Here is a 24,012-nt window from a genome sequence, read left to right on the forward strand (position 1 = left end):
TACGATCCACCGGGCCAGTTAACAGACTAAATAATCCACCGGGCCAGTTAACAGACTGTACGATCCACCGGGCCAGTCAACAGACTAAATAATCCACCGGTCCAGTTAACAGACTGTACGATCCACCGGGCCAGTTAACAGACTAAATAATCCACCGGGCCAGTTAACAGACTGTACGATCCACCGGGCCAGTTAACAGACTGTACGATCCACCGGGCCAGTTAACAGACTGTACGATCCACCGGGCCAGTTAACAGACTAAATAATCCACCGGGCCAGTTAACAGACTGTACGATCCACCGGGCCAGTTAACAGACTAAATAATCCACCGGGCCAGTTAACAGACTAAATAATCCACCGGGCCAGTTAACGGACTGTACGATCCACCGGGCCGGCTAACTGACTGTACGATCCACCGGGCCAGTTAACAGACTGTACGATCCACCGGGCCAGTTAACAGACTGTACGATCCACCGGGCCAGTTAACAGACTAAATAATCCACCGGGCCAGTTAACAGACTGTACGATCCACCGGGCCAGTTAACAGACTAAATAATCCACCGGGCCAGTTAACAGACTGTACGATCCACCGGGCCAGTTAACAGACTGTACGATCCACCGGGCCAGTTAACAGACTGTACGATCCACCGGGCCAGTTAACAGACTGTAGGATCCACCGGGCCAGTTAACGAGCCAGACGGTGGAGCCAGCCATCAGGGGCGGCTATCAGACTAATGATGTCTAACTAGAGTGAGCTCCCCCGGGCCCCTACCAGGGCTGGGACATCCGATCGTTCCTCATCCGGCGTGGAGACCTCTCCTTGGGTGGCTTGATGGATGCTGTGGGGGTAGCTAGGTGGGGGGTGTTGGCTAATTGGGATGTGGGGTAAGGGTAATTTTTTTCTGGGTCCCAGAGTCTCAAGGTCACGTGGTTCTAGGTTCCCAAGGTCACAGGATCCTAGTGACTATATCCAGCAAGTCAAGTTTTATCCCAAATCTTTAAGACCTGACCACTAGCCACACAAGTGTCACGTGACCACTAGCCACACAAGTGTCACGTGACCACTAGCCACACAAGTTGTCACGTGACAACTAGCCACACATGTCTCACGTGACCACTAGCCACACAAGTGTCACGTGACATCACTACCATACTCTCTTTGCAATCTTTCCCGCCAGCTAATGGAGGGAGGGGAGGTAGATGGGAGGGGGAGATGGGAGGGGGAGAGGGGAGAGGAAAGTTTCATTTAGCGACACGGTTAGGGCACTCTGATGGCTGCGTCAACAGCAAGCAGGAAATTATCGTCCGTGGCTTGTTCTAATCGTGTTGACGGTTACCACGTGACTTCACGTCTGCTTTATAACTCGTCCTCTAGACCAGTGTCCTCTGGACGCTTGTCCTCTAGAATCTGTCCTCTAAACCCCTGTCCTCTAGACCCCTGTCCCCTAGACCCCTGTCCTCTAGACCCCTGTCCTCTAAACCCCTGTTCTCTAGACCCCTGTCCTCTAGACCCCTGTTCTCTAGACCCCTGTTCTCTAAACCCCTGTTCTCTAGACCCCTGTTCTCTAGACCCCTGTTCTCTAAACCCCTGTTCTCTAGACCCCTGTTCTCTAAACCCCTGTTCTCTAGACCCCTGTTCTCTAGACCCCTGTTCTCTAAACCCCTGTTCTCTAGACCCCTGTTCTCTAAACCCCTGTTCTCTAGACCCCTGTTCTCTAGACCCCTGTTCTCTAAACCCCTGTTCTCTAGACCCCTGTTCTCTAAACCCCTGTTCTCTAGACCTCTGTCCTCTAGACCCATGTCCCCTAGACCCATGTCCCCTAGACCCCTGTCCCCTAGACCCCTGTTCTCTAGACCCCTGTCCTCTAGAACCCTGTCCCCTAGAACCCTGTCCCCTAGACCCCTGTCCCCTAGACCCATGTCCCCTAGACCCATGTCCCCTAGACCCAGTCATGTCAACCCCAAGTGATCTGCTTCCTAATGTTCATGTGCATTCAACAATTTGCCCGACATTCTAACGCCCACACCCACCCTACTCTCCACCTATTTAATTTAGATTCTACCCCCCCCCCCTAAAACACCATAATTATTTCCCCCTAGAAATATCATGCTTGTGTTCGCCTGCTGAGATGTGCAAGAATTCGGTTGTCAACAACTCCTTATTGTTGGACACAGATATTTTCAGATATTTTCACAGACATTTTCACAGATATTTCCACAGATATTTTCTTCAACATTTGAACAGATATTTTTACAGACCATCACCTAAATACATTACCTATAGCTCCTATAACTGCCCCACACGCCACTACCCCACACAACTACGGACTAACCCTACAGTTAAAACACCACCTTTCCCCCTCTCCCCACACTGGTACCCCCCCCCCCCACCGCCTTGCCTGATCGGTCACGTCCTTCCATTTGATTGGCTCCGAACCCGGAAGTCTGTCCTTTACAACATCTAAGATGGTCGGATAAAAATAAACCCGTCGTCTGCCCACTAACGTCTGACGTCAGTTGAAATCAAACTTTGACGTCACGTCACATCACATCTGTCCACGTGATCTGGACGTGCAGGACGTCACAGGACGTCACAGGACGTCACAGGACGTCACATAAGTTCACCAGCATGACCTATCGATTTAATACTCACGTCATTATCCTGGGATGATCATGAGAGATTAGCCCCACCACTGGTCCGCCCCTAGAAGATTAGCCCCACCCCAGGCCCGTCCCTAGAAGTTTAGCCCCACCCCAGGCCCGTCCCTGGGAGATTAGTCCCACCCCAGGCCCGTCCATGGGAGATTAGCCCCACCCCAGGCCCGTCCCTGGGAGATTAGCCCCACCCCAGGCCCGTCCCTGGGAGATTAGCCCCACCCCAGGCCCGTCCCTAAAAGATTAGCCCCACCCCAGGCCCGTCCCTGGGAGATTAGCCCCACCCTTTGCCCATGGAGCGCATTAAAGCCGGGACGAAGAAAGCAAACAGAAAACTCATTTGTATCCGAATCTCCACCCCAGCCCCCCACCCCCACCCCCTACACACACACTTTTCTTGCATGGATTTTTTGGTTTGAAATATCTTTTCAATGAACTAGACCTGACTTTGTAATGTTGGTTGTGACACATTTTGTTGTGACAGAAAACAGACAACAGACAACAGACAACAGACATCAGACAACAGATAACAGACAACAGACAACAGACATCAGACATCAGATAACAGTCAACAGACAACAGACAACAGACATCACACATCAGATAACAGACAACAGACAACAGACATCAGACATCAGATAACAGACAGCAGACAAATGACAACAGACATCATACATCAGATAACAGACAACAGACATCATACATCAGATAACAGACAGCAGACAACAGACATCAGATAACAGACAACAGACAACAGACATCATACATCAGATAACAGACAGCAGACAACAGACAACAGACATCAGATAACAGACAACAGACAACAGACATCAGACATCAGATATCAGACATCATATATCACACATAAGACATCACACATCAGACATCACACATCAGACAAAAGACAACAGACATCAGACATCAGACAACAGACATCAGATAACAGAAAACAGACAACAGACATCACACATCAGATAACAGACAACAGACAACAGACATCAGACATAAGACATCACACATCACACATCACACACCAGACAACAGACATCAGATAACAGACAACAGACAACAGACAACAGACATCAGACATCAGATAACAGACAACAGACAACAGACATCAGACATAAGACATCACACATCAGACAACAGACAACAGACATCAGACAACAGACAACAGACAACAGACATCAGACATAAGACATCAGACAACGGACAACCGACATCAGACATCAGATATCAGATAACAGACAACAAACAACAAACAGACAACAGAAAACAGACATCAGACATCAGACAACAACTGGATGGTTCATGACTTATCTGTTCCATTGCTGTTGCGATTGGGTTGTTTAAGGAGTTGGGGAGGAGGGGGGATGGGGTCTGTCAATTCCAATACTGTGGAAACAGATTCATCTGGTAACGATTTTTGAAAGCTGGCTAGTCCAAGCAGCTGGCTGGAGGATGAGCTGACCACTTGATATGGCTGGAGTAGAGCTGACCACTTGATGTGGCTGGAGTAGAGCTGACCACTTGATGTGGCTGGAGTAGAGCTGACCACTTGATGTGGCTGGAGTAGAGCTGACCACTTGATGTGGCTGGAATGGCCTGCCTAGAGCTAACCACTTGATGTGGCTGGAGTAGAGCTGACCACTTGATGTGGCTGGAGTAGAGCTGACCACTTGATGTGGCTGGAATGGCCTGCCTAGAGCTAACCACTTGATGTGGCTGGAGTAGAGCTGACCACTTGATGTGGCTGGAGTAGAGCTGACCACTTGATGTGGCTGGAATGGCCTGCCTAGAGCTAACCACTTGATGTGGCTGGAGTAGAGCTGACCACTTGATGTGGCTGGAGGATGAGCTGACCACTTGATGTGGCTGGAGGATGAGCTGACCACTTGATGTGGCTGTAGTGGCTTGCCTAGAGCTGACCACTTGATGTGGCTGGAGTAGAGCTGACCACTTGGTGTGGCTGGAGTAGAGCTGACCACTTGATGTGGCTGGAGTAGAGCTGACCACTTGATGTGGCTGGAGTAGAGCTGACCACTTGATGTGGCTGGAGTAGAGCTGACCACTTGATGTGGCTGGAGTAGAGCTGACCACGATGTGGCTGGAGGATGAGCTGACCACTTGATGTGGCTGGAGGATGAGCTGACCACTTGATGTGGCTGTAGTGGCTTGCCTAGAGCTGACCACTTGATGTGGCTGGAGTAGAGCTGACCACTTGGTGTGGCTGGAGTAGAGCTGACCACTTGATGTGGCTGGAGTAGAGCTGACCACTTGATGTGGCTGGAGTAGAGCTGACCACTTGATGTGGCTGGAGTAGAGCTGACCACTTGATGTGGCTGGAGTAGAGCTGACCACGATGTGGCTGGAGTAGAGCTGACCACTTGATGTGGCTGGAGTAGAGCTGACCACTTGATGTGGCTGGAGTGGCTTGCCTAGAGCTGACCACTTGATGTGGCTGGAGGATGAGCTGACCACTTGATGTGGCTGGAGGATGAGCTGACCACTTGATGTGGCTGGAGTAGAGCTGACCACTTGATGTGGCTGGAGTAGAGCTGACCACTTGATGTGGCTGGAGTGGCTTGCCTAGAGCTGACCACTTGATGTGGCTGGAGTAGAGCTGACCACTTGATGTGGCTGGAGTAGAGCTGACCACTTGATGTGGCTGGAGTAGAGCTGACCACTTGATGTGGCTGGAGTGGCTTGCCTAGAGCTGACCACTTGATGTGGCTAGCCTAGAGCTGACCACTTGATGTGGCTGGAGTAGAGCTGACCACTTGATGTGGCTGGAGTGGCTTGCCTAGAGCTGACCACTTGATGTGGCTGGAGTAAAGCTGACCACTTGATGTGGCTGGAGTAGAGCTGACCACTTGATGTGGCTGGAGTAGAGCTGACCACTTGATGTGGCTGGAGTAGAGCTGACCACTTGATGTGGCTGGAGTAGAGCTGACCACTTGATGTGGCTGGAGTAGAGCTGACCACTTGATGTGGCTGGAGTGGCTTGCCTAGAGCTGACCACTTGATGTGGCTGGAGTAGAGCTGACCACTTGATGTGGCTGGAGTGGCTTGCCTAGAGCTGACCACTTGATGTGGCTGGAGTAAAGCTGACCACTTGATGTGGCTTGCCTAGAGCTGACAACTTGATTTGGCTCGAGTGGCTTGCCTAGAGCTGACCACTTGATGTGGCTGGAGTGGCTTGCCTAGAGCTGACCACTTGATGTGGCTGGAGTGGCTTGCCTAGAGCTGACCACTTGATGTGGCTGGAGTAAAGCTGACCACTTGATGTGGCTGGAGTGGCTTGCCTAGAGCTGACCACTTGATGTGGCTCGAGTGGCTTGCCTAGAGCTGACCACTTGATGTGGCTGGAGTGGCTTGCCTAGAGCTGACCACTTGATGTGGCTCGAGTGGCTTGCCTAGAGCTGACAACTTGATGTGGCTCGAGTGGCTTGCCTAGAGCTGACCACTTGATGTGGCTGGAGTGGCTTGCCTAGAGCTGACCACTTGATGTGGCTGGAGTAGAGCTGACCACTTGATGTGGCTGGAGTAGAGCTGACCACTTGATGTGACTGGAGTAGAGCTGACCACTTGATGTGGCTGGAGGATGAGCTGACCACTTGATGTGGCTGGAGTGGCTTGCCTAGAGCTGACCACTTGATGTGGCTGGAGTAGAGCTGACCACTTGATGTGGCTGGAATAGAGCTGACCACTTGATGTGGCTGGAGTGGCTTGCCTAGAGCTGACCACTTGATGTGGCTGGAGTAGAGCTGGCCACTTGATGTGGCTGGAGTAGAGCTGACCACTTGATGTGGCTGGAGTAGAGCTGACCACTTGATGTGGCTGGAGTAGAGCTGACCACTTGATGTGGCTGGAGTAGAGCTGACCACTTGATGTGGCTTGCCTAGAGCTGACCACTTGATGTGGTTGGAGTAGAGCTGACCACTTGATGTGGCTGGAGTAGAGCTGACCACTTGATGTGGCTTGCCTAGAGCTGACCACTTGATGTGGCTGGAGTAGAGCTAACCACTTGATGTGGCTTGCCTAGAGCTGACCACTTGATGTGGTTGGAGTAGAGCTGACCACTTGATGTGGCTGGAGTAGAGCTGACCACTTGATGTGGCTGGAGTGGCTTGCCTAGAGCTGACCACTTGATGTGGCTGGAGTGGCTTGCCTAGAGCTGACCACTTGATGTGGCTGGAGTGGCTTGCCTAGAGCTGACCACTTGATGTGGCTGGAGTGGCTTGCCTAGAGCTGACCACTTGATGTGGCTGGAGTAGAGCTGACCACTTGATGTGGCTGGAGTGGCTTGCCTAGAGCTGACCACTTGATGTGGCTGGAGTGGCTTGCCTAGAGCTGACCACTTGATGTGGCTGGAGTGGCTTGCCTAGAGCTGACCACTTGATGTGGCTGGAGTGGCTTGCCTAGAGCTGACCACTTGATGTGGCTGGAGTAGAGCTGACCACTTGATGTGGCTGGAGTAGAGCTGACCACTTGATGTGGCTGGAGTAGAGCTGACCACTTGATGTGGCTGGAGTAGAGCTGACCACTTGATGTGGCTGGAGTAGAGCTGACCACTTGATGTGGCTTGCCTAGAGCTGACCACTTGATGTGGCTGAAGTGGCCTGCCTAGAGCTGACCACTTGATGTGGCTGGAGTGGCTTGCCTAGAGCTGACCACTTGATGTGGCTGGAGTGGCTAGCCTAGAGCTGACCACTTGATGTGGCTGGAGTAGAGCTGACCACTTGATGTGGCTGGATTGGCTTGCCTAGAGCTGACCACTTGATGTGGCTGGAGTAGAGCTGACCACTTGATGTGGCTGGAGTAGAGCTGACCACTTGATGTGGCTGGAGTAGAGCTGACCACTTGATGTGGCTGGAGTAGAGCTGACCACTTGATGTGGCTGGAGTGGCTTGCCTAGAGCTGACCACTTGATGTGGCTGGAGTGGCCTGCCTAGAGCTGACCACTTGATGTGGCTGGAGTAGAGCTGACCACTTGATGTGGCTTGCCTAGAGCTGACCACTTGATGTGGCTGGAGTAGAGCTGACCACTTGATGTGGCTGGAGTGGCTTGCCTAGAGCTGACCACTTGATGTGGCTGGAGTGGCTTGCCTAGAGCTGACCACTTGATGTGGCTGGAGTAGAGCTGGCCACTTGATGTGGCTGGAGTAGAGCTGACCACTTGATGTGGCTGGAGTAGAGCTGACCACTTGATGTGGCTTGCCTAGAGCTGACCACTTGATGTGGCTTGAGTAGAGCTGACCACTTGATGTGGCTGGAGTAGAGCTGACCACTTGATGTGGCTGGAGTGGCTTGCCTAGAGCTGACCACTTGATGTGGCTGGAGTAGAGCTGGCCACTTGATGTGGCTGGAGTAGAGCTGACCACTTGATGTGGCTTGCCTAGAGCTGACCACTTGATGTGGCTTGAGTAGAGCTGACCACTTGATGTGGCTGGAGTAGAGCTGACCACTTGATGTGGCTGGAGTGGCTTGCCTAGAGCTGACCACTTGATGTGGCTGGAGTAGAGCTGACCACTTGATGTGGCTGGAGTAGAGCTGACCACTTGATGTGGCTGGAGTAGAGCTGACCACTTGATGTGGCTGGAGTAGAGCTGACCACTTGATGTGGCTGGAGTGGCTGGAGTAGAGCTGACCACTTGATGTGGCTGGAGTAGAGCTGACCACTTGATGTGGCTTGCCTAGAGCTGACCACTTGATGTGGCTGGAGTAGAGCTGACCACTTGATGTGGCTGGAGTGGCTTGCCTAGAGCTGACCACTTGATGTGGCTGGAGTAGAGCTGACCACTTGATGTGGCTGGAGTAGAGCTGACCACTTGATGTGGCTGTAGTGGCCTGCCTAGAGCTGACCACTGGTCATTATCCAGACTCTCTGTCTCGCCTCATTACCACACCTGCTTTTTTCTCGTATACCAAGCAGAAATTATGTATTGTAATCGTGCAAAAAAAAATCGTGCAATTTTCTCCGTATGTCTGTGTGTATGCCTGTATGTCTGTGAACATGATAATTTGAGCACCGTTACAGCTAGGTTGATGAAATTTCTGATATAAGTATAAGATCAAATTTGTAGTTCTCTATCAACTTTTCAGCGATTTCCGTTATCCGGAACTAGAGCTTATTCTTTTTTCGGTTTTTCAACAGTCTATAACTTGAATACTGTTTCAGATAGATAAACGAAATTTCACATATAAGTAAACAGTGTTTCTTCGAGGGGGAGGGGGGGGCGGAGTTAATGGAATTATATAGAAAATATATACCCGAAAATTTCAATTGTATCCCCGCCATCCCCGGAGAAAAACGTCTGGAAAAAGTAAAAGATCTCATTCTCTGTTTTCTGTCAAAGTGAGTAATTTCCTGTGACCATAAGTATACGAATTTATTTTAATTTGACTTCTCTGTGTAGCGTTCTACCGGACCGAGTTATTTTAAACTTTTCACGTTAAATAGATGATTAATCAACTCTTTCAGAATTAATTAAAAGTTTGTTTATAATGTACAAATTTTCCACACTATTATAAATACGTTGTATATATATATATATATATATATATATATATATATATATATATATATATATATATATATATATATATATATATATATATATATAGGCATATTTATATATATATATATATAATTATATATCTATCTATTTATATAAAAAGCAATGTATGTTTGTGTGTCTGTCTGTCTGTTAGTCCTTTATGCATTACTAAACCTCTCATCACATAGCCGTGAAACTTTGGGAAGTTGTTAAGAATATGCCTGGGGAGGTTTCTACGAAAAGAAAATTTCAAATTCGAAGGGGTGGCGCCCCGACAGGGCGCGATTTGTTTTTTTTTCTATATACGGTATATAAAAATAAAAGTCGATTTTGGTTTGGCATCGTTAATCCGATAGCCATGAGACTTTGCGGAGTTGTTTATACCACTCTAGGGAAGGGTTCTGTAAAAAAAAAATCATTTTTAATTCCGCAAGGGCGGCGCCACGGGAGAATCCGATTTTTCTCTATATACAGTATATAAAAATAATAAAAGTGAATTGCAGTGACACCGTTCATCCGATAGGCATGAAACTTTGGGGAGTTCATTATATAACTCTAGGGAAGGATTATGTAAGAATTTGATTTTTAATTTCACAAAGGCGGCGCCACGGGAGCGGTGCGATTTTTCTCTATATATCGTATATAAAAAAATAAAAGTGAATTTCCGTGATATCTCTATGAAACTTTGGAAAGATGTTGAGAATATTCCGGGGAAGGTTTCTGCGCTAAAAACATTTTCAAATTCGCAGGGGTGGCGCCCCGACAGTGCGCGATTTGTTTTTTCTCTATATACGGTATATAAAAATAATAAAAGTGAATTGCAGTGATACCGTTCACATGATCGCAATGAAACTTTGGGAAGATGTTGAGAATATTCCTGGGGAGGTTTCTGCGCAAAAATCGTTTTTAATTTCGCAAGGGCGGCGCCACGGGAGGGTGCTATTTTTCTATTTATATGGTATATAAAAATAATATAAGTGAATTGCAGTGACACCGTTCACACGAACGCCATGAAACTTTGGGAATATGTTGAGAATATTTCTTGGGTAGGTTTCTGCTTAAAATACATTTTCAAATCCGCAGGGGTGGCGTTCCGGCAGGGCGCGATTTGTTTTCTCTTTCTTTACGGTTTATAAAAATAAAAGTCGATAGCTGTTTTACACAGCATTCATCCGATCGCCATCAAACTTTGGTGAGTTTATTAGAACACTCTGGGGGAGGGTCCTGTAAAAAAATAATTTTAATTTCGCAAGGGCGGCGCCACGGGAGGGTGCGATTTTCCTCTATGTACGGTATATAAAAATAAAAGACGATTGCGGTTCGACGCAATTTATCCCGGTGCCATAAAACTAGGGAGTTGATGAATACTCCCGAGAAGGTATCTGGGGTGGGAGGGAAGGGGATTTAATTTTGCATGGGTGCCCCCCCCCCCCCCCGGCAGGATGCGATTTGGCGCCCTGGTCTTTCCTGTGAGCGCTATGGTGACTAGGTTTGGTCTAAACAGTATGATAGACAATGGATAGGATGGGGCGTTACAAACTAAATTGAAACAGGCGTGTCCGCCAGCACCCTGGTAGGGTGCCATTAGGCTGCAAATAAAAATATCTGTTTCGGCCCCCAAAGGCTCACATGGGCCGCTGAGGGCCATGTGATACGTTTTATTTTAATAACAAGAAAAATTAACCAAGGTAAGATTATTAACTGGGATGTTTCTTTTTGTCCGTAGAAAAATCCAGACAGTTTCGTCACTTTGCCAATGAAGCAATTTGCATCTATTTTTAGATAACCCAAACAGAAATTGAGATCGAGCATCTAAGAATAGACCATTAGTAACGCTAACATATTGCAGCAGTCACACTGATGGTTAAAACATCAAATAATTTTTTTACGTGTTAAATAACAAATCCTGTTTATTTGTGTCACTTTAGTGAATGACGCAATCTGCATCATTGTTAACAGGATGCTACTTGACACGATGGCGCCTGTTAGATTTAAGGAGCCAGGGGTCGTACTTGGCGCCTATGCGGTAGTGTAATCAGGGGGAAGTGGTGGCTCCTGAGAGCGCCCCTCTACGTCTCTGTCAAACAGTGTTTCTTCCAGACTTTTTTCTCCGGGGGTGCACTTGAAATTTTCGGGGGGGGGGGCGGTAGACTTTCTTCGGGGGGGGGGGGGGGGGCGGACACTGTTAAAAGTATATATTTTCTATATAAATTATACAAATTCCCTTTCGTTCAGGGGGGGGGGGGGGGCGGTAAAAAAAATTTCGGGGGGGGGGGGGGGGTCGAAGCCCCCCCCCCCCCGAAGAGATGTCTGGAAGAAACACTGCTGACAAATGGGCGGTCACCGAAATTTGTTCTACCTCATTATTTCTGTGAGTGCTTAATGTACGCTCAAGGTTTTCATGCGGTAGTGTAGGTAAACCCGTGTGCCGATATTTATGATTCAAGTGCAGGCATTGTTTACATTTAAATAACTCAGTTTTTTTAAAAAAGGTCACGTGTATAAAAACATAAGATTAGTAACGCCTTGGTGAAATCCTTCTAATATATTTCGTCAGACTTTCTTCTATCCCCGCGGCAACGCGCGGGGGACGGGTACGCTAGTATATATATATATATATATATATATATATATATATATATATATATATATATATATATATATATATATATATATATATATATATATATACATATGGTGACAGGACAAATGATCTCAGGACAAATGATCTCAGACAAAATATCTCAGACAAAATATCTCACGGACAAATGATCTCAGGACAAATGATCTCAGGACAAATGATCTCAAGGACAAATGATCTCACGGACAAAAGATACCAGGACAAAATATATCAGGACAAATGATACCATGGACAATTAATCTCAGACAAAATATCTCAGACAAAATATCTCACACCTAAATTTTAATAGATCTGAACAATTTTTATTAACTGTCGTATTGTTTTGTTTAATATGTTTAATATTGTTTATAGGCCCATATGATAATTGTAAGAAATGTTTGCCGTATAAATTTATCATATTGCACTTTTAAAATTGTATATTGCATTTTAAAATTAGGATTATTACTATAGAAGATTAAAGACATTGTTCGATAGACAGCGTAGGTGAGCTTGCCAAACATGAGACAATCCGACCATGTCAGGTGGACGAAACTAGATCAAAAAGGATGAAATAACAATAGAGAAACACCTTCGTATCAAGGTGGCAGTCCGCTTTGATGTCAGAGACATGCCTTAAGGGAAAGACATCCGCCCTCCATGAACAATATCTAAATTAAATAGTTATGCGTCGGTCACACCTTAGTGATCAGGTGACAAATGCTTATTTAAGACAAACAGCTGTCATCGCGGAGTTAGAACATGTCGAGCAAGAGTTCACACAATACATGATCACATTGTATTGGAGAGGTGTGATCATAACGATGTACTGTCAGCAAAGAAACGTAAAAGTTATGTTTGTGTTGATCATCCAATAAAAACAATAATTTTACGTTACGAACCTGGAGACCCATTAACATTTTTGAAAGATATTTCGCATGTTTTAAACATTATTGTTGTATAGCTACCGTTTCTTTGTTTTATACATTATCATTTATCATAACTTTCAGGCTAAAGGATAAAGTTTATTTTAATTTTTATTTTTTCAAATCAAAGGCCATTACAAAGATTAAGTTTAATAAATATTTTGATGGTTTGTTAAGTTTAACAAATTCATTTTATTCACAATTATGATGCGTAAAGAAAGTAAACAAAACCATATTGACAGTCAATTTAAAAAAAAGTTCAAATGAACTAAAATCATTGTACATACTATCAACATTTTGCTGTGAGATATTTTGTCTGAGATATTTTGTCTGAGATCATTTGTCCATGATATCATTTGTCCTGATATATTTTGTCCTGGTATCTTTTGTCCTTGAGATCATTTGTCCTTGAGATCATTGTCCTGAGATCATTTGTCCTGAGATCATTTGTCATGGAACCATACATATATATATATATATATATATATATATATATATATATATATATATATATATATATATATATATATATATATATATATAAATAAATAAATAAATAAATAAATATATATATTTATATATATATATATATATATATATATATATATATATATATATATATATATATATATATATATATATATGTGTGTGTGTGTGTGTATGTGACTGTGTCTGTGTGTGTCTGAATGTGTCTGTATATGAGCCTGTATATGTGTGTTTGTATATGTGTCTATATGTCTAATTTATATTTTGTCACTTGCTATCAGAAATTTTTCTGTGAAAAAAAAGTTGAATTTAAGATTTAAAAAACTTAAAGATTCGCATTGCTTAGTGCTAATCCTCCTAATCCTCCATTTTCTCTGCCGGTTAAAAGAATGGAAACAAAAGGCCGTGGACAAAACCCTCGCAAGAAAGGCCGATCTACACAAAAAAATCATATTTAATCAAAGGCAAGTTTTAAATTGAAAGGAAATCTTAGATGAATAGAAAACAGATGGCGTCAATAGAGAAAAGATGGCGTCAGTAGAAAACAGATGGCGTCAGTAGAAATCAGATGGCGTCAAGAGAAAACAGATGGCGTCAGTAGAAAACAGAGGGGAAAACAGATGGCGTCAGTAGAAAACAGATGGCGTCAGTAGAAAACAGATGGCGTCAGTAGAAATCAGATGGCGTCAAGAGAAAACAGATGGCGTCAGTAGAAAACAGATGGCGTCAAGAGAAAACAGATGGCGTCATTTGAAAACAGAGGGGAAAACAGATGGCGTCGGTAGAAAACAGATGGCGTCAGTAGAAAACAGATGGCGTCAGTAGAAAACAGAGGGGAAAACAGATGGCGTCAGTAGAAAACAGAGGGGAAAACAGATGGCGTCAGTAGAAAACAGATGGCGTCAGTAGCAAACAGGTGGCGTCAGTAGAAAACAGATAATGCAGTTAATGGCTGTCAGAACTTTTAGCTGCAGATGACGAGGAAAAACCCACTTTAAGGCCCACTTTAAGGCCCACTTTAAGGCCCACTTTAAGGCCCACCCCGAGGCCCACTTTAAGGCCCACTTTAAGGCCCACTTTAAGGCCACTTTAAGGCCCACTTTAAGGCCCACTTTAAGGCCCACTTTAAGGCCCACTTTAAGGCCCACTTTAAGGCCCACTTTAAGGCCCACTTTAAGGCCCATTTTAAGGCCCACTTTAAGGCCCACTTTAAGGCCCACTTTAAGGCCCACCCCTGAGGCCCACTTTAAGTCCCACTTTAAGGCCCACTTTAAGGCCCACTTTAAGGCCCACTTTAAGGCCCACTTTAAGGCCCACTTTAAGGCCCACCCCGAGGCCCACTTTAAGGCCCACTTTAAGGCCCACTTTAAGGCCCACTTTAAGGCCCACTTTAAGGCCCACCCCGAGGCCCACTTTAAGGCCCACCCCTGAGGCCCACTTTAAGGCCCACTTTAAGGCCCATTTTAAGGCCCACTTTAAGGCCCACTTTAAGGCCCATTTTAAGGCCCACTTTAAGGCCCACCCCGAGGCCCACTTTAAGGCCCACTTTAAGGCCCACTTTAAGGTCCACTTTAAGGCCCACTTTAAGGCCCACTTTAAAACCCACCCCTGAGGCCCACTTTAAGGCCCACTTTAAGGCCCACTTTAAGGCCCACCCCTGAGGCCCACTTTAAGGCTCACCTCTGAGGCCCACTTTAAGGCCCATTTTAAGGCCGACTTTAAGGCCCACTTTAAGGCCCACTTTAAGGCCCACTTTAAGGCCCACTTTAAGGCCCACTTTAAGGCCCACTTTAAGGCCCACTTTAAGGCCCACTTTAAGGCCCACTTTAAGGCCCACTTTAAGGCCCACCCCTGAGGCCCACTTTAAGGCCCACTTTAAGGCCCACTTTAAGGCCCACTTTAAGGCCCACCCCTGAGGCCCACTTTAAGGCCCACTTTAAGGCCCACTTTAAGGCCCACCCCTGAGGCCCACTTTAAGGCCCACTTTAAGGCCCACTTTAAGGCCCACTTTAAGGCCCACCCCGAGGCCCACTTTAAGGCCCACTTTAAGGCCCACTTTAAGGCCCACTTTAAGGCCCACTTTAAGGCCCACCCCTGAGGCCCACTTTAAGGCCCACTTTAAGGCCCACTTTAAGGCCCACCCCTGAGGCCCACTTTAAGGCCCACCCCGAGGCCCACTTTAAGGCCCACTTTAAGGCCCACTTTAAGGCCCACTTTAAGGCCCACTCTAAGGCCCACTTTAAGGCCCACCCCTAAGGCCCACTTTAAGGCCCACTTTAAGGCCCACCCCTGAGGCCCACTTTAAGGCCCACTTTAAGGCCCACTTTAAGGCCCACCCCTGAGGCCCACTTTAAGGCCCACTTTAAGGCCCACTTTAAGGCCCACTTTAAGGCCCACTTTAAGGCCCACTTTAAGGCCCACCCCTGAGGCCCACTTTAAGGCCCACTTTAAGGCCCACTTTAAGGCCCACTTTAAGGCCCACTTTAAGGCCCACTTTAAGGCCCACCCCTGAGGCCCACTTTAAGGCCCACTTTAAGGCCCACTTTAAGGCCCACTACTAAAGCCCAAACGTGGATCAAGGCGTGTTTACAAAATGTTTATCCTCTAAGTCCGGCAACCAATCAAAATACAGCTTAGGTTCCGTTATGGAAATAATCAATTACTCTTTCCGTTCTAGAACCGGTTAAATCGGAAGTCTAGAAAAGCTGAGACCGGCAGACCGGCAGACCGGCAGCGAAGTTTGAGGGGACGAGATGAGGCCGAATCTTGATTCTTCTCTCGCACAATTTTGATTGAATTACTGGGAGAGATGATGTGGGGGGTCAGCACAGCAGACGCATCACAACTTTATTTTAGAGCAGATGGTGTCACATTTAGATGGTGTCACATTTAGATGGTGTCACATTTAGATGGTGTCACAATCAGATGGTGTCACATTTAGATGGTGTCACATTTAGATGGTGTCACATTTAGATGGTGTCACATTTAGATGGTGTCACATTTAGATGGTGTCACATTTAGATGGTGTCACATTTAGATGGTGTCACATTTAGATGGTGTCACATTTAGATGGTGTCACATTTAGATGGTGTCACATTTAGATGGTGTCACATTTAGATGGTGTCACATTTAGATGGTGTCACATTTAGATGGTGTCACAATCAGATGGTGTCACATTTAGATGGTGTCACATTTAGATGGTGTCACAATCAGATGGTGTCACAAATAGATGGTGTCACATTTAGATGGTGACAGTAATAGATAATTAAAATTAAAATTGTGTCTGATGTGGTTTTAATGTCGGTGTCTTGCCGAGTTTTGGCCACCAGAACATGTCGAGCCCTAAATGGGAGAGGTTAATGTGCTAAGTCAGACATCTTGTATTGCTCGTTGCCATGGATACCCCCGGTGTCGTCTAGTTGTTGTAGTGACGTCATGGCATGCGGCCAACAATGACGAGCTGATTAATTACTGAGTGGTGAGCACATACACGTGCTAGATTACACATACACATACACATACACATGCTAGATGATACATACACACATACACATGAAAACAAGCACACACAACAAACAACAAGACGAACTCCATCAAACATTGAAGCTGCCGTCTGTCTGCCGTCTGTCTGCCGTCTGTCGGCCGTCTGTCGGCCGTCACGTCAAATGTTTACAAATTAATGCCATCCTTTCATTCCGTTCCAACATTTCCAAATGGCTTTGAATCCCCCGAGAAGACAAATAGAATTAAATTTTCATGATGTAAAAATTTGAGTTTTAATTCAATCTCGACTCGTTTAGTTGTAATATATATATATATATATATATATATATATATATATATATATATATATATATATATATATATATATATATATATATATATATATATATATATATATATATATATATATATTATATATAATATATATATATATATATATATATATATATATATATATATATATATATATATATATATATATATATATATATATGCTTATGTAGGAATGAGAAGAAAAGTTTATATCTATACCTAAAATATAGCCCTACATGTGGGGATATATATATATATATATATATATATATATATATATATATATATATATATATATATATATATATATATATATATATATTTTTTTTTTTTTTTATAAACCTTACTTTTGGAACACGGTACTGTTATATCCTGCCGATTGTCAAATTAACATTTCACGATGTGAATTTTCCAAGTTTGTAATCTATCATTTAAAGTGATATTTATTTTTAGTAAGGTATCAATGTAGCGTCCACCCCCCCCCCAACATAATTTCTGAGTTCCCCACCCCAGGTTGTTGATAAATTGGACCGTCACAGTCTCTAACTATCGTTCTGTACTCGAAAAGATCAGTTGTTATAATCGACTCCTCAGTTGTCATAATCGACTCCTCATTTCTGCTACTTGCCGCCGTGACAGTATGAAATCGATACCAAATTTTCTTCGCGATGCCGTTTTATTTTTAGTGAGACGTGAAGTTAAAGATCAGACCTTTACAGCTTGACAGACGACATACGACAGACGTAGGCCAGACGACAGACGTAGTACAGACGACAACATTTATACAAAGCTCTGAACAACTCAATCACATCTTTTGCGGAATTTTCAATTACCCAGCCCAGCACACAGTCTCACTTGGTTGCAAGACAAATTAGGATACAAACAATGTTTAGTTTACCCCCGTGTTTTTTCTCAATGACTGGCGCTAGTGCTTCATTCGTTATTTTCTTGTTACGTGGTTCATTCAGTGACTTGTATATATATATATATATATATATATATATATATATATATATATATATATATATATATAAAACATACGTTTACAAAGCATTGATTGACTCTATGAGAGCCAGCTAATAGCCTGTACAAGTCTACTTAAGGCGGGCAGCGAGCATCGATCAGCAGCAGAGTGGTGCCAGAACCGAGACAGTGCCGAGGGCCATGTCTTGTGATGGCTCTAAGATAAAATAATTAGAAAGCGCCATCTAAAGACGGGAGCCGGCTTTAATGGCGGACACCTAATCCCTGATAATCCCTCGCTCTTTCCTTTCTCTCATTTCCGCTTTCCCCCCCATCATCCCCCACCCCGGGCTCTACTCCAACGTTAGGACTAGTTGCTTCATGTCATGACCTACCACTAACCCTAATCTGGCCGCTAACCCTCGCGACTAACTCTACTTCTCCTGCTATTCCCAGCTGTATGGCACCGACACACTTGGCTGTTTTATCGTGGGATACATGATGGTGTCGTTTGGTACCGGAAACTTGGTCGCCATCTTGGCCATGGACAAACTCAAGCCCTGCTCGTCACATCCGCTTTTCTTGTCTCTAGGTAAGTGATCACGTGGTGTCCCTGTCTCACTGTCTCGTGGTCTCACTGTCTCGTGGTCTCACTGTCTCGTGGTGTCACTGTCTCGTGGTCTCACTGTCTCGTTGTCTCACTGTCTCGTTGTCTCACTGTCTCGTGGTCTCTCTGTCTCGTGGTCTCACTGTCTCGTGGTCTCAATGTCTCGTGGTCTCAATGTCTCGTGGTCTCAATGTCTCGTGGTCTCACTGTCTCACTGTCTCGTGGTCTCACTGTATCGTGGTCTCACTGTCTCGTGGTCTCACTGTCTCGTGGTCTCACTGTCTCGTGGTCTCACTGTCTCGTGGTCTCACTGTCTCGTGGTCTCACTGTATCGTGGTCTCACTGTCTCATTGTCTCATTGTCACGTGGTCTCACTGTCTCATTGTCTCATTGTCACGTGGTCTCATTGTCTCGTGGTCTCAATGTCTCGTGGTCTCACTGTCTCACTGTTTCGTGGTCTCACTGTATCGTGGTCTCACTGTCTCGTGGTCTCACTGTCTCGTGGTCTCACTGTCTCGTGGTCTCACTGTCTCGTGGTCTCAATGTCTCGTGGTCTCACTGTCTCACTGTCTTGTGATCTCACTGTATCGTGGTCTCACTGTCCCATTGTCTCACTGTATCGTGGTCTCACTGTTTCGTGGTCTCACTGTATCGTGGTATCACTGTCTCGTGGTCTCACTGTCTCGTGGTCTCACTGTATCGTGGTCTCACTGTCCCATTGTCTCACTGTATCGTGGTCTCACTGTTTCGTGGTCTCACTGTATCGTGGTATCACTGTCTCGTGGTCTCACTGTATCGTGGTCTCACTGTCCCATTGTCTCACTGTCTCGTGGTCTCATTGTCTCGTGGTCTCACTGTCTCGTGGTCTCATTGTCACGTGGCCTAATGTCTCGTGGTCTCACTGTATCGTGGTCTCACTGTTTCGTGGTCTCACTGTATCGTGGTCTCACTGTCTCGTGGTCTCACTGTATCGTGGTATCACTGTCTCGTGGTCTCACTGTATCGTGGTCTCACTGTCCCATTGTCTCACTGTCTCGTGGTCTCATTGTCTCGTGGTCTCACTGTCTCGTGGTCTCATTGTCACGTGGCCTAATGTCTCGTGGTCTCACTGTATCGTGGTCTTACTGTTTCGTGGTCTCACTGTATCGTGGTCTCACTGTCTCGTGGTCTCATTGTCTCGTGGTCTCACTGTCTCGTGGTCTCACTGTCTCGTGGTCTCACTGTCTCGTGGTCTCACTGTCTCGTGGTCTCACTGTCTCGTGGTCTCACTGTCTCGTGGTCTCACTGTCTCGTGGTCTCACTGTCTCGTGGTCTCACTGTCTCGTGGTCTCACTGTCTCGTGGTCTCACTGTCTCGTGGTCTCACTGTCTCGTGGTCTCACTGTCTCGTGGTCTCACTGTCTCATTGTCTCATTGTCACGTGGTCTCATTGTCTCGTGGTCTCACTGTCTCACTGTCTCGTGGTCTCACTGTCTCGTGGTCTCAATGTCTCGTGGTCTCACTGTCTCGTGGTCTCACTGTCTCGTGGTCTCACTGTCTCGTGGGCTCATTGTCACGTGGTCTCACTGTCACGTGGTCTCATTTTCTCGTGGTCTCACTGTCTTGTGATCTCACTGTATCGTGGTCTCACTGTCCCATTGTCTCACTGTATCGTGGTCTCACTGTTTCGTGGTCTCACTGTATCGTGGTATCACTGTCTCGTGGTCTCACTGTCTCGTGGTCTCACTGTATCGTGGTCTCACTGTCCCATTGTCTCACTGTATCGTGGTCTCACTGTTTCGTGGTCTCACTGTATCGTGGTATCACTGTCTCGTGGTCTCACTGTATCGTGGTCTCACTGTCCCATTGTCTCACTGTCTCGTGGTCTCATTGTCTCGTGGTCTCACTGTCTCGTGGTCTCATTGTCACGTGGCCTAATGTCTCGTGGTCTCACTGTATCGTGGTCTCACTGTTTCGTGGTCTCACTGTATCGTGGTCTCACTGTCTCGTGGTCTCATTGTCTCGTGGTCTCACTGTCTCGTGGTCTCACTGTCTCGTGGTCTCACTGTCTCGTGGTCTCACTGTCTCGTGGTCTCACTGTCTCATTGTCTCATTGTCACGTGGTCTCATTGTCTCGTGGTCTCACTGTCTCGTGGTCTCAATGTCTCGTGGTCTCACTGTCTCGTGGTCTCACTGTCTCGTGGTCTCACTGTCTCGTGGTCTCACTGTCTCGTGGGCTCATTGTCACGTGGTCTCACTGTCACGTGGTCTCATTTTCTCGTGGTCTCACTGTCTTGTGATCTCACTGTATCGTGGTCTCACTGTCCCATTGTCTCACTGTATCGTGGTCTCACTGTTTCGTGGTCTCACTGTATCGTGGTATCACTGTCTCGTGGTCTCACTGTCTCGTGGTCTCACTGTATCGTGGTCTCACTGTCCCATTGTCTCACTGTATCGTGGTCTCACTGTTTCGTGGTCTCACTGTATCGTGGTATCACTGTCTCGTGGTCTCACTGTCTCGTGGTCTCACTGTATCGTGGTCTCACTGTCCCATTGTCTCACTGTATCGTGGTCTCACTGTTTCGTGGTCTCACTGTATCGTGGTATCACTGTCTCGTGGTCTCACTGTATCGTGGTCTCACTGTCCCATTGTCTCACTGTCTCGTGGTCTCACTGTCTCGTGGTCTCACTGTCTCGTGGTCTCATTGTCACGTGGCCTAATGTCTCGTGGTCTCACTGTATCGTGGTCTCACTGTTTCGTGGTCTCACTGTATCGTGGTCTCACTGTCTCGTGGTCTCACTGTCTCGTGGTCTCACTGTCTCGTGGTCTCACTGTCTCGTGGTCTCACTGTCTCGTGGTCTCACTGTCTCGTGGTCTCACTGTCTCGTGGTCTCACTGTCTCATTGTCTCATTGTCACGTGGTCTCATTGTCTCGTGGTCTCACTGTCTCGTGGTCTCACTGTCTCGTGGTCTCACTGTATCGTGGTCTCACTGTCTCACTGTCTCGTGGTCTCACTGTCACGTGGTCTCATTTTCTCGTGGTCTCACTGTCTTGTGATCTCACTGTATCGTGGTCTCACTGTCCCATTGTCTCACTGTATCGTGGTCTCACTGTTTCGTGGTCTCACTGTATCGTGGTATCACTGTCTCGTGGTCTCACTGTCTCGTGGTCTCACTGTATCGTGGTCTCACTGTCCCATTGTCTCACTGTATCGTGGTCTCACTGTTTCGTGGTCTCACTGTATCGTGGTATCACTGTCTCGTGGTCTCACTGTCTCGTGGTCTCACTGTATCGTGGTCTCACTGTCCCATTGTCTCACTGTATCGTGGTCTCACTGTATCGTGGTCTCACTGTTTCGTGGTATCACTGTCTCGTGGTCTCATTGTCACGTGGCCTAATGTCACGTGGTCTCACTGTCTCTCTGTCTCGTGATCTCACTGTCTCGTGGTCTCACTGTCTCACTGTATCGTGGTCTCACTATATCGTGGTCTCACTGTCTCGTGGTCTCACTGTCTCGTGGTCTCACTGTCTCGTGGTCTCACTGTCTCGTGGTCTCACTGTCTCGTGGTCTCACTCTCTCGTGGGCTCATTGTCACGTGGTCTCACTGTCTCACTGTCTCATTGTCAAGTGGTCTCACTGTCTCGTGGTCTCACTGTCTCGTGGTCTCACTGTCTCGTGGTCTCACTGTCTCGTGGTCTCACTGTCTCGTGGTCTCGCAATCACGTGGTCTCACTGTCTCGTGGTCTCACAATCACGTTTACTGACGTGGTTGGATGATGACTGATGGTGTGTTTAGAGCTGGATGTTAAGATGTTGGTGGATGACCGTTGATGTAAACACCTTTCCCATGGAAAGTCACGTGACTAGGTAAAATGGCAGACACGTATGGAGAGTGGGCAGACATCAGCATACACCAGTGGGCAGACATCGGACAGACATCAGCCTACACCAGTGGGCAGACATCAGCCTACACCAGTGGACAGAGATCAGCCTACACCAGTGGGCAGACATTAGGCAGACATCAGAATATACCAGTGGGCAGACATCAGCCTACACCAGTGGGCAGACATCAGACAGACATCAGCCTACACCAGTGGGCAGACATCAGACAGACATCAGACAGACATCAGCCTACAACTAGATAAATCGAATGCAATATTTTGTTGGAATAAATTAAGGTGGGATGTTGCTCGAGCGCCTGTAAAAACGCGAGCGATGATTCAATAAATAAACCGGTTTATTCCGGCTTTTTTTTGTTTTTCAAACGAACAGTTTTTGAACGCCTGCATTTGGTTAGCGAGAAATTACGCACACGAGTCAAAACATCAATCCAAGTCTTTTCGCGAGGGACGACAGCGCCACCCCACCCCCCGGGGAGGTTAGATGGATGTTGGAGCTGGCGTCAGATACCCCGCACCCCCGGGGAGGGGAGATGGATGCTGGGATAGAGAAGGTGGAGCCATGATGGAGCACTTTGTGAACCGGCTCTGAGAAATTGGTTGGACTAAAGCCTAAACCCGGACATCCGTTTACGGGCTGATGGAACGTGTCACGTGGTACCACGTGACGCTGATCACGTGACGTGGTACCACGGGACCAGGTGACCAGGGTTTCTTTCAGACATTTTTCTCCGAGGTGGGGGAGGGGGTAAACACTATAAAGTATGAAAGACATGAGACTTAACACGTGAGACCTAAGACATAAGACCTAGGCCATGAGATTTGAGACCTAAGACATGAGATTTAAGACCTAAGACATCAGACCTACGACATGAAACCTAAGACACGAGACCTAAAACCTGAGACCTAAGACACGAGAACTTGATTTACGGCTGAAGAAAGTTGAGGCAAAAATTGATTTACGTCTGAAAAAAGTTGAGGCAAAAATTGATGGAGAAAGTTGAGGCTAAAATTGATTTACGTCTGAAGAACGTTGAAGCAAAAATTGATGAAGAAAGTTGAGGCAAAAATTGATTTACGTCTGAAGAACGTTGAGGCAAAAATTAATTTACGTCTGAAGAAAGTTGAGGCAAAGATTGATTTACGTCTGAAGAAAGTTGAGGCAAAGATTGATTTACGTCTGAAGAACGTTGAGGCAAAGATTGATTTACGTCTGAAGAAAGTTGAGGCGAAAATTGATTTACGTCTGAAGAAAGTTGAGGCAAAAATTGATTTACGTCTGAAGAAAGTTGAGGCAAAAATTGATGGAGAAAGTTGAGGCTAAAATTGATTTACGTCTGAAGAAAGTTGAGGCAAAAATTGATGAAGAAAGTTGAGGCAAAAATTGATTTACGTCTGAAGAACGTTGAGGCAAAAATTAATTTACGTCTGAAGAAAGTTGAGGCAAAGATTGATTTACGTCTGAAGAAAGTTGAGGCAAAAATTGATTTACGTCTGAAGAA

General features: G+C 46.2%; 1 protein-coding gene across 2 annotated transcripts in view; it reads left to right on the top strand.

The window, feature by feature from the left end:
* LOC131928340 (protein unc-93 homolog A) overlaps positions 1 to 24,012 on the top strand; it is a 49,997-nt gene that overhangs the window by 17,720 nt on the left and 8,265 nt on the right. For both annotated transcript variants that reach the window (XM_059284342.1, XM_059284341.1), the window contains one exon: positions 18,480 to 18,615. In XM_059284342.1, the coding sequence (XP_059140325.1) occupies positions 18,480 to 18,615 (136 nt within the window). The remainder of the gene's footprint in view (positions 1 to 18,479; positions 18,616 to 24,012) is intronic.

Source organism: Physella acuta, unplaced genomic scaffold (assembly GCF_028476545.2).
Source record: "Physella acuta isolate Inbredline_101_S28 unplaced genomic scaffold, ASM2847654v3 ptg001487l, whole genome shotgun sequence".
Classification (NCBI taxonomy): domain Eukaryota; kingdom Metazoa; phylum Mollusca; class Gastropoda; family Physidae; genus Physella; species Physella acuta.